Source organism: Propithecus coquereli, unplaced genomic scaffold, assembly GCF_000956105.1.
Source record: "Propithecus coquereli isolate 6110/MARCELLA unplaced genomic scaffold, Pcoq_1.0 Scaffold88, whole genome shotgun sequence".
Lineage (NCBI taxonomy): Eukaryota > Metazoa > Chordata > Mammalia > Primates > Indriidae > Propithecus > Propithecus coquereli.
Window position 1 is genome coordinate 6,519,461 of NW_012155062.1, and position 11,275 is coordinate 6,530,735.

General features: G+C 36.2%; 1 protein-coding gene across 1 annotated transcript in view; it reads left to right on the top strand.

Moving 5' to 3' along the window:
* MRPS9 (mitochondrial ribosomal protein S9) overlaps window positions 1–10,336 on the top strand; it is a 58,588-nt gene extending 48,252 nt beyond the window's left edge. Inside the window, exons 6-10 of the mRNA XM_012664261.1 lie at window positions 411–488; window positions 2,869–3,037; window positions 4,035–4,143; window positions 7,423–7,592; window positions 10,061–10,336. Of these exons, the coding sequence (XP_012519715.1) occupies window positions 411–488; window positions 2,869–3,037; window positions 4,035–4,143; window positions 7,423–7,592; window positions 10,061–10,152 (618 nt within the window). The 3' untranslated portion in view covers window positions 10,153–10,336. The remainder of the gene's footprint in view (window positions 1–410; window positions 489–2,868; window positions 3,038–4,034; window positions 4,144–7,422; window positions 7,593–10,060) is intronic.
* Window positions 10,337–11,275: the final 939 nt, after the last annotated feature.

Below are 11,275 nucleotides of genomic sequence, written 5' to 3' on the forward strand. Positions count from 1 at the left end.
CAAAAGACATACATCTCTGAGTACACCTTGTTTAAGTTGTAAATGCACTTCTAGCTTTTATTACGTTAGTCCACTGACAGGTTAACTTTGTGTCTATGGCATCTCCTTTGAAATAAATTATATAGGCAAAATTTTAATCTTTATGAAATCTGGCAGCTTTTAATTTCAAATGAGTTCCATAGTGGCATATTTAACTCTTTAAACAAAACATTTGCTAGAGTAGGTGTCTTTTCGAAAGTAGATTGAGGAAGTGGAATAATATTTTGCAAAAATAGCTTACTTGGATGAAATTACTGCTATGTAATGTAAAAACTTATTTTCAAATCATGAATTGCTACTATATGTGGGATCTTTTGTGATATAACTAATTGCGTGGTTAATTAAAAAGAGAATATATGTGATATTTTAACAGAGACCTGATTGGCAGCAGATGGCTGATTAAGGAGGAACTAGAAGAAATGTTAGTGGAAAAACTGTCAGATCAAGATGTGAGTAATTAATCTTTTTAATTTAAGGGGACCTGTGCCATAAGAATGCAGACAATTGCTGTATTTAGGATCCTAATAGTAATGTTCCTCAGTGGCAGGTGTTCCTAAGGCAATTTTTTTCCTTTTTTTAAAACACATTCATTGTTGCTTTCTGCCATGAGAGGACCATATCTGTGGTCAGGAAGGTGACTTGTTAAGTTTCCAGATCCTCCTCTTACAAGTGCCCTCACGTCCTTTGCCAGTTGTTTTAGGGGAGTGCAGCAGATGTCATTTTTCATCTCTTTCAGAAAGGCCATAGCTAATTTTACAAGCTAATGATAAGTGTAAGGAGCCATTACAGGTTAAGTAGAAAAGGGATGCAGCACATGGTTACCTTCATGCAACGTGCTGCTTCCTGCCTTACCTTATGTGCCCTGTCTGTAAGGTCAGTGGTTTTCATCTTGGAATGTGCAAGCCACCTGTATCGGAATTGCTTGGAATGCTGGTTATAAACTGCAGTGTCCTAAGCCTCACCCCAGACCTGAGTCTTAGGGGGTCACCCAGGAATCCATGTTTTTAACCAACTTTCTGGGTAAATGTCATACTCTATAAAATTTGTGTCCCCTGCTTCAGGTCTTCGCTGTGTTCTTATTTTGTTAAACGTTCTACTATATCCCAATATCATCAGAGGAAGTTTGATGTTTTAAATATTTTTGATGTTCTAAGTAAATTACTTTCGAAGATTGGAGTGTAGATGAATTTCACAAATTGTTCCAAGAAGGATTTTTTTCTTCCATGGCAGCAGCTAACATTATTAGAGTCAGGCCACCATATAGATTTTAATGCATGTACTTTAGTTGCTCTTTTTCTCATTTAACATATTAGAGAAATTAATGATTTGGAAAAGTTGCCATTTGCTTAAACAAAGTGTCAAGCATTTGGTTAGTGGTAGATCTGGAGTTATTTTCTAATATCCTACCTGCTAGTATTGCTACACTTTAATGTAACTGAAAAATCTCTTTGCTTCTTCACTAATGTATCATTTTATTGTTTCCTCTGTTTTCTGGATGTGATTTTTACAACTCAGGTGGCTTTTTTTTTTCCACTTTGGAAATATCCCAAGGACTTTAATATAGGAATGCAGCTATGAAAACAAAACGTATTATATATTATAATCTTCCATATTTAGGGTAGTTGGTATCAGAAGAAATCCTGAAATTTATGGCTGGTATCAAGATGAGGGAGGCGATAGTAGTTACTGGCTTCTTAAATTTTAAACTTAGTTCACAAGCAGGCTGTGTCCTACCTGTGGTGCCCCTTTGTAGGTACAACACTAGTCATTGAGAGTGTGTGAGGTGGAATTGAGAAAATAGCTAAGCACAGAACACCTAAGCAAGTGATGAGGGGACACATGGAGCTCTGTCAGCCTGGCATCATAGGCGGCCAAGTGGTCGACCCTTAGAAAATTGCCTTCCCTTTTGTTATTATCACATCACAGAAAGCTGTATTTGCAGCAGTTCTTTTACTATTAATCTTACTGGTGAGACTTTTAAATATTTCAGACTGTTAAACTCGGATCTTTACTATAAAGGCAACGGTGACTAAGATGAGTATGATTTTTACGGTTGCAAAAAACATAAATAAAGAAAACTGGGTTTCACAATCCGTATTAACTAAAGATTTCAAGTAGTAGTTGTTTCCTTCTCCATAAACACTTTAGGATGATTATTCTGGCTTCTAATTTTAAGGGGTTAATTCCAAGTTGTTTACTTTCTAATCACATGTTCAAGAACTATTAAAAAAAATGCACAGAGGAGCAAGGATAATTTATTTCAAGAGGTTGCCCTTTAAGTCAAGTATCTCTTGAATTTTTAAATAGCTTGATTGTTCGGTTTTAAAGGAAATCATAAACATTAAAGTAACACAGCTTGAACAGCCAAAGATATATTTGCCAAATGTATTATGAAATATAATTTAAGAGGTACATTTTCTCAAAATCAAACTCTTTCCATTTTACTATACATAACTTACTGGAAATTATTTATAAAGTTCCTCTTGATACAGTTCTAATAAAAGAGTGGAAATTACACTTGAAGATGATCTAAATACTTTTTGAAAATGAATTTAAATCTCAATTTCTTAATCATAATACAGAGAAATTGATTTTTCTTTGAATGATAAATCTCTTTGTTTCTTGAAAGAAAAGATTTCACACTAAAGATACACAGGAAAAGTGATGCATCTGCATGCTGTTTGAAAAGCAGCATGAAGATGCAGAAGTGTCATTCTGTCAAAATTCATCAAGAAAAGCAACATTGGAAAGATCAAGTATGCAAAAATAGAAAAAATTTAGCAAATGCAATTACACTTGCATCTTCTAATGAATTTTTATTGTCTGCAGCATATGCACTTCATTCAGCTGCTGGAAAAGTTATTGACATTGCGGTGTGGTGCTGCTGAGGAAGAATTCGTGCAGAGGTTTCGCAGAAGTGTAACTATTCAATCAAAAAAACAGCTGATTGAACCTGTGCAGTATGACGAGCAAGGAATGGCCTTTAGCACAAGTGAAGGTAATGACATTCCGTGCAGAGAAAATAAATTTAGTGAAGATTGAAAAACTACAATTATTTTTATTTGCTATTGCTCTCTGGTATCCATTTGGTTTTTCTATTTATGTATTTATTTATTTATTCATTTATTTATTTATTTTTGCTGCCACTACATTGGATTTCCTAATTTGTAATGTATTGTTGAAGTTTTTAAAAACTGAACCTTACAATGTCTCAAGAAAAAATGTGGATGCATACCTACGCAATCGTATTAACACTTTTTATTTTTATACATCTATATTAAATCTTTTTATTTTCACATTTTATACTGGTAGAATCCATAAAATATATGTAATAAAGGTTTCTTCTCAAAAAATGAAAATGCTCAGTGAATCTGCATGACAGATACAACTATATAACATGTGAAAACTTTGGGTCCTCAACTCACATTTTCCTTTGTATGTTCAGAGACATTTGACATAGTCCAACTATTAAGAATTGATCTATTAAATAATATATTTGCAAAACTCTCAAAAATTTTAATATCATTCCTTTGTCATTTTTAACAACTATAGTGTTTTCAAAGAAATGTGACCTTTCCTGAATATTTCTTTCATTTCTACCAATTATATTTCATCATATTATTCATATATTTCTAAAAGTTATATTATTAGATATATTCTTAATGATTATAAAAGAACACTATGTAAATTGGTTGTTTTTTTTTTTTAAGTAAGGTAAATGAATATGAATTACTTAGTTGGTTGTTGAAACTAATTTAAAATCATTGTAGTGTTTCTAAAATGGAATTGAAGAACAAAATTACCTCACAATAAGCTTTATCATGTCTGTTGTAGTGCAGTTTACCTATTTTATCTTTGTTTGGCTTGCAATAGTTATAGAACTTTCCTAGGAAGAGTGTTGTATATTCTGGGTATTCAAATTGTAGGGTAGTTTCACCTGTCTCACAGTACTGGTCTTTAAGATTTTTCCTAATATGAATTTTATATTTTTAAAGGTAAAAGAAAGACTGCAAAAGCAGAAGCCATTGTTTATGCACATGGAAGTGGAAGAATAAAAGTAAATGGAATTGATTATCTGCGTTACTTCCCGATCACACAGGACAGGTTCGTGTTTCGTGTTGGTTTTGATTTTTATTTTTAAAGGAAATACATTAATACTTTATTATACATCATGATCAATGTAGGTGGCTTACGATTTTCTATTTCTGTTTGTCTGGATGATTATTTCTCTTTATCAGTGTAACATATCAAACTAGCTAAATGGAAGCTATTGCTATTTTTTATGTAGCTTCCAGATTTTTAAAAAAGCATCTCTAGAATTCTTCATTAATTGACTCTTCCTCCTCTTCTCATCAGATCCTACTGGAATCTGAGTATTCTTAAATATACCTGATGTTCTAAAATGTAGACTATGCCAAAGTGTAAGAAAAGTAGATTCCCACCTTCTAGTTTAGGGGTGGGTGTGCCGAAAACAAAACCACCACCACAAAACCAACCTTAGATTTTATAGCTAACTTAAGCCACTAGGTAAGGAAAAGTACGAGCAGATTTCTTGTGGTTTGTATTTTCCTGATCATAAATGTTAGAAAAAGTCTGCTTTACCATTTTGGCTTTTTTTTTTTATTCAGAGGAGCATGATTGTACATATACTGAGCAAGCAAAGAAACCTAACATTTATGGGTTAAAAATAAGAGCTCATCAGGTTTTGCTTAGTTCCCAGTGCTAAATACAACAGTTCTATTTTTTAAACTTTGTATCCCATGGAAAAATAGACATTAATCATAAATAGATACTACAGTTCATCTAATCCTCTAAATATACTCATCTTAAATCTCTCTCTGAGTTGCTATATAAAGGCCTCTTCTTGAGGCAGTTATATTTTTCCAGTAGTTACTGTCATTATCCGTAAGTAACAGAAGTTCAGTATGATTATTTCCTCCTTTCGTAATCCTTCTCCTGTTTCCTGAATGTGTTATAGTATTTAAGGTTAAAAGGGCTAAAGCTATTCTGATCCCAATGCTTATGTAAGGCAAAGAGGACCCTTCTAATATAGTTTAAGCTTCTGTACAAAATAATTATTGTGGGAAATGTATGTTTGTTTTATTTGTGTGTGGGGCTGTGTCAAGAAGTAGCCACTCTTAACTCTATTTAAGATGAATTAAACTAATTCTGCTGTTATCCTCACAGGGAAAGGGATGGAGTAAGCTCCTATTTTCCACTTAGGAAAAGTCAGAGAGAGACCCATACTACAGGAGATGTTAATTTCGGCATTGGGAACTGCAGAAGGAATGACATTTGACCAATCACCTGCCTGTCAATTTATATTCAGATATAACACCTGGTGATTTAACAGCAAGTCTCCATTATGACTTGATATCACAATTAAATTACATCCTTAGATCTTATTCTTCAATTTGAATTCAGCAAGCATTTCCTAAGGGTTTTCTGTGTGCCCAGTCTTGTCCTGGGTATTGTGAAGATATTAGAGCTATTTATGATATGATTCCTATCGTCAAGAAACTTTCTATCCAGTTGGGAGGCTTAGGGCTAGTCTTGTGGGCATGAGCACCCCAACCCTCTCATCATCTGTAAATAGCTGTAGGGATTTAGGGCAGTATCCATTCCGGAGCTTACAAGTCAGCAGTGAAGTGACCATTGACCAATAGGAAGACTAATGAACCAGGAACCAGGGATCTTGATTCTAGGTCTCTGCCTCGTCTAACACACAGTTAAGTGAGTTAGCGACGTGAAGTGAAGTTACAGGAGAGGCTTTTCTGGACGGCCATTTCTTTGGGAGCTTAAACACTTACCTGTCTTAATTCCTAAAATTTTAAGATTCTCTAACAAATACTTATGTAAATAAATAGATTAAAATTCAGAAAAAATAGATTTTATAATGTAATTACTAGAAGTATATCAGAGTAATAGAGCCAGACTGGTTAAGGTAAATGCAATAGTGGAATTAGATTATCAGTCTCTAAATTTTCTTTTCTTTCTTTTCTTTTCTTTTTTCAATTTTTTTCTTTTTATTTTTTTAGAGACAGAGTCTTACTCTGTTGCCCAGGCTGGAGTACAGTGGCACAATCATAGCTCACTGTGGCCTTGAACTCCTGGGCTCAAGTGATCCTCCCATTTTAGCCTCTCCAGGAGGTAGGACTTCAGGCCCCTGCCACCCTACTAAATTTCCTTTAGTTATGATGATATGGCTACTACTTATAACAGTTCTGTTTTTATAACTTATAGCTATTTTTTACTTGGTCTCTTTGAAGCATTTATTCAAAAAGACAATATAGGTTTGTTTTTTGTGGTTGTAGGAACTGTGTCATCCTTATATAGTATTATTGAAATTTTTAGTTTGCTGTTGTGTTTGAAGGTCATCTTCTGTCCCTCTGCATATGATTATTTTGCTAGTGCAGTGCAAAGAGTAGCACTTGAATGTCCTTTCTATATCCATCTCTTGGCTTAACTATGTTATATTAAACTTTATTTTGGGTCTGAAAGCTACAATGTCAGATAAGGTAAGCAAATTCAATATAAATGGACTTTTCTAAATCAAAGTTTAGCAGAGATATTAAGGCAAAATCAAAGTGCTTGACAGAGGTGATGGTGAACATCATACCTGGCACAGAAATGGTGTTCAGTAAATACTTGTTCAGCTGAGGGAAAGAAGGGCCAGGGCCACATTCTGTCTGTGTTGCTTTCTCTGTGGTGCCTACCTGAGCCACGTGGGCACTCACTGACCCTGAGGTAGCCAGCCAGACTGAGGTTGTCTAGGGTGTCCTGGCTCCAGAAAGATAGCAGGACACTGCAGCTTAGAGAACTGTTAATAGGAATGTGTGTTTGGAGGGAGTGGGTGTTAGTTAAATGTGTCTTTAGTGACTTTAAAAACTATTTCAACATTCGCAACTAACTACATTATCATGTATGTTCTTTAATGAATCCAGATGGCATTTGATAATTGTCTGGGAAGACCTGTTAATTTTATGTCTGATTGTTGAATCCAGAGAGGTTATATTCTATTGATTAATGGCGTTTTCCAACCTTGAGACTTCTTTACAAGGTTATTTTTAAGCCTTGCAAAGTTCTTGTGAGGTAAAGGGAATCAACAAACAGTAAGGTAGAGCGTATTGCTATGCTCCATATATGAGGTTATTGCTATACCCAAGAAAAGATAAATAAACCTTACAACTCTCAGCAAAGTGTTCTAAATGTCAGAAATATCAGTGTTTCTGTGTCTTGGTATAATGGATTGATTGAGAAGTATGAAAAGTATCACATTGGCACGCAGAATATGGCTCTTATAAATATTCTGAATGTCAACTATTTATAAGATCATGTACCTTTACAGTAAATTTAACCACATTTACTTATGATGTGCTTTAGAGAACAGTTGATGTTCCCTTTTCACTTCCTTGACCGACTTGGAAAACATGATGTGACCTGCACCGTCTCAGGGGGTGGGAGGTCGGCTCAGGCTGGAGCGATACGCTTGGCGATGGCAAAAGCCTTGTGCAGTTTCATCACTGAGGACGAGGTTGAGTGGATGAGACAAGGTATGAGTAGCTGGGAGGGGCATGGTGGTCTGATACTAACTGCAAGTGTTTATCTGATTCTTGTACTACTGACCTGAAATTAGTGAGGGAATACTAAGTTAAACACATAATATTTGCAGTTTGCTGGCTGCTTCTTTCATGCTATAGAACCATAACAGTGTTTTTCAGGTTTGATTTTTACCAAGTGAACTTGAAGTAGAAAAAGAAAAGCAGGGCACTCCCAGCGATGATTATTTGGGCCCTGCTAAAATGTTCAGTCTCCAGGTCAGGCAAAGTTTATTTTGGCCTTAGTGCATAATCTTTTGTCCAGTTTAACAAAGCTCTTAGCTCAGTTGTGTTTAAGAGACCAATTGGTTGTTTTTATTTTATCATAGAAATTTGTAGTAATTGTTTGGTTAATGATGAAGCCCTTAGTACTTCTTTCCAAATTATTGGGGATCTTCATTTTTCCCATTGTGGTGTTAGTTTGAATTTTCTTTCACCTCACTCTGTGTGACCCTTTCACCTGAGTGTGTATACAGGAGTCCCTGCACAATATGAAAAAGAATATGTAGTCGATTCCTAAATTAGGGTACTGCTTTAACATTTGTAATAAATCGGGGAGATTCACGCTGAAGATTATCTTTGTGCTACTTATGAAAGGAAGAAAGAAAGAACTTTATGTGCTGTAAGCCAGCTATGTGGCCCTGGGCAAATCACTTAGCACCTCCGTTTGCAGGCTCCTCTCTGGCCAAGTAAGATGGTTTTCATGCCTTCTGCCCTCCAGTGCAGGCCACTGAGGTTCAACATAGGCACTGCCTATGTATGGCTTATTCTACTTAATTTTTTAAGCCTCTTAAAAATCCATTTGATTATAAGCAATTTGCCACACCTAGTCATTAAAATAATTTTATAGGACCTCACTAAACAATTCTGCTGGACGAGCTACTGTACACAGATGAAAGGAAAAAAGCATTATTACTTACAACTTAAAGTAGAACTTAGACAAGTCTTGTCTGTATTTTGTTCAGAATACTGTTGTTTTCTTCTATGCATGCCCTTTAAGTATAAGTAAGTGGAAAAGCTTATGGGTATATAATGGGTGATGGAAGTTTTGCTTTGCTGTATGGCCACTGAAAGACCCTTAGTAAAATATCTAAGCCTTGTATACAATGAAAGAAGTGCTGCATTGGAAGAGTAAAAAGACAAGGAAAAACGATGGTCTATTTATATATTTATAAAAGCAATTTAAGAGCTTTCTCATCAGCAGTATTCTTGGTTTCTGTGGCCCTTACTGACATAGTGTGGCTCCAACAGCTACTGGGGTGCTCCCATGTGGACCATATGCAAAGAGTAACTCAGCAATTGCCTAGGAACATAGTAGCTTCTGATGATTAGGAGAGTGGAAAGTCCCAGTTTAAACTGACTTTATTCTTCTAGAACAGTGGTCCCCAACCTGGCACCAAGGACTGGTTTCATGGAAGACAATTTTTCCATGGATGGGGAGATGGTTTCAGGATGATTCAGGCATATTACATTTATTGTGCACTTTATTTCTATTATTATTACATTGTAATAAATAATGAAATAATTATACAACTCACCACAATGCGGAATCAGAATCAGCAGGAGCCCTGAGCTTGTTTTCCTGCAGCTAGACGGTCCCATCTGGGGGTGATGGGAGACAGTGACTGAGCAGACAGGAGGCGGAACTCAGGTGGTGATGCGAGCGATGGGGAGCAGCTGTAAATACAAGTGAAGCTTCACTTGCTTACCCACCACTCACCTCCTGTACAGCCCGGCTCGGTTCCCAACAGGCCACGGATCAGTACCCATCCAAGGCCCAGGGACTGGGAACCACAGTTCTAGGAGAAACTGCTAATGCTGAGAATACAACTCTAAAACTTATTTTTTAGATTCCGAAACAAAGTACCAAGTAATATTATTACATAAATTAGAATAATAAAAATTTCTTTCCTCATGTTTGACAAGTCATATTTGTATGTGTGTGCATGTTCATGTATACTGTTAATATATGGTGTCTGCATACTTCCTCTACTACACCATACAATAAGTTTTTCATCTTCACCTCTTGTCTCCATTAAAAGTCTCACCTCTGCAATAATGAGGATGTCAGGTGAGTTCTATTACCAGTGAATAGTGACTGCCCACACCAGAGCAGCTTTATTGCGAGTTGAACAAGTTTAAAAACCAAAAAGGAGTCACGACTCTTATAGGACAAGGAAAATAGATTCAAATAATGTCACTGGTATATGTCTCAGAAGTTGGCAAAATATTCTAAAAGAGTGGAGGTAAACTGCTGTCATGAGATTTATACCAGCCTGGTAAATTATTATGGATCTGATTGCTTTCTTCTAGTTTTTTCTCTGATGGCAGTACCTATAATAAATTTGTGAGGTTTACCTGCTTTTCTGCTTGGCAGCGTGCATTTTCCACGGTTCCTAAAGGCTTCTCTTTTTATGCCACAGCTGGACTACTGACTACCGATCCCCGAGTCAGAGAACGGAAGAAGCCAGGCCAAGAGGGAGCCCGAAGAAAGTTTACCTGGAAGAAGCGCTGAGGGCTTTTTCATAGGAAGAGAGGAGGAAGGGCTGTACATACCTGCCTGGCGTGTGGCAGACACACAGTGAACAGTGGCTGACCCACGTGAGGGTGGCACTATCAGAAATTTTTTTTGAGTTGTGAGAAGACTTATTATTAAATGCTCCTTTGTAAAGGTGACTTTTTAAAAATAAGAAAAAGAATGTGTACACATGGAAGCAGAGTGTGGAATGATGGACACTGGAGACTCAGAGGGGTGTGAGTGACTTCACCACATGTAATATATCAATGTAGCAAAATTGTACGTGTCCCTCATACATAAATTTTTTAAAAATGGAAAAAAACTCTAAACTTTTTTTTATTTGTAAGCTTTATAAGCTCTTGGGCTAAATCTGTATAAATGTGCTTTTTATTTTCTAGATACTCAATGAAAGTTTATACTTATCTCTCACTGCATCATATCCGATTGCAGACACCAAAGCACAATTTATAAGCCAAAAAAAAGAAAGATTGTTAGCTTTACTCCGCTGCTTTATTTTTTAAACTTTTTCAGAAGATAGTTTTAGGAGCATAATTCATACATAGAATGTTTGCATATTGGACCTAAAAGGAAATTATAGTTGAGTTACCTCATTTTGCAGATGAGAAAGTTCAGCCCCAAAGATTAGGCAACCAACCAGAGCCAGACCATTGCTCCTTTAATGCTCCAGCTAGGCTAGAACTCATTCCTCTTGGTTCTTTTGTTTCCCTGTGACATATGTTGCAGCATAAGAGGTCAGAGTGCTTGTACGAAGCATGAAATACAGTGTGTACAGTGCGTGTCTGTGTGCAGAGCTGCCAGGGATGGGCGTAGCTGGTGCAGACACAGCCAGGCCTGTGATGGCTAAACAAGCCCACGCCTGGGAAAGTGCCCCAGCCCCCATTTGGATCCATTTGTTTTTTTTTTAATTTTTTAAATTGTATATATTAATATTTAAGGTGTACAACAGGAAGTTTTGATACACAGAGTGCGAAGTGATTGCTGCAGTCAAGTAAATGAACATATCCATCATCTCACGTAGTTACCATGTACACGCACAAGTGTGTGGAAAAAGCACCTAAATGTCCTCTCAGCAAGTTTCCAATGTGCAGTACAATTAACT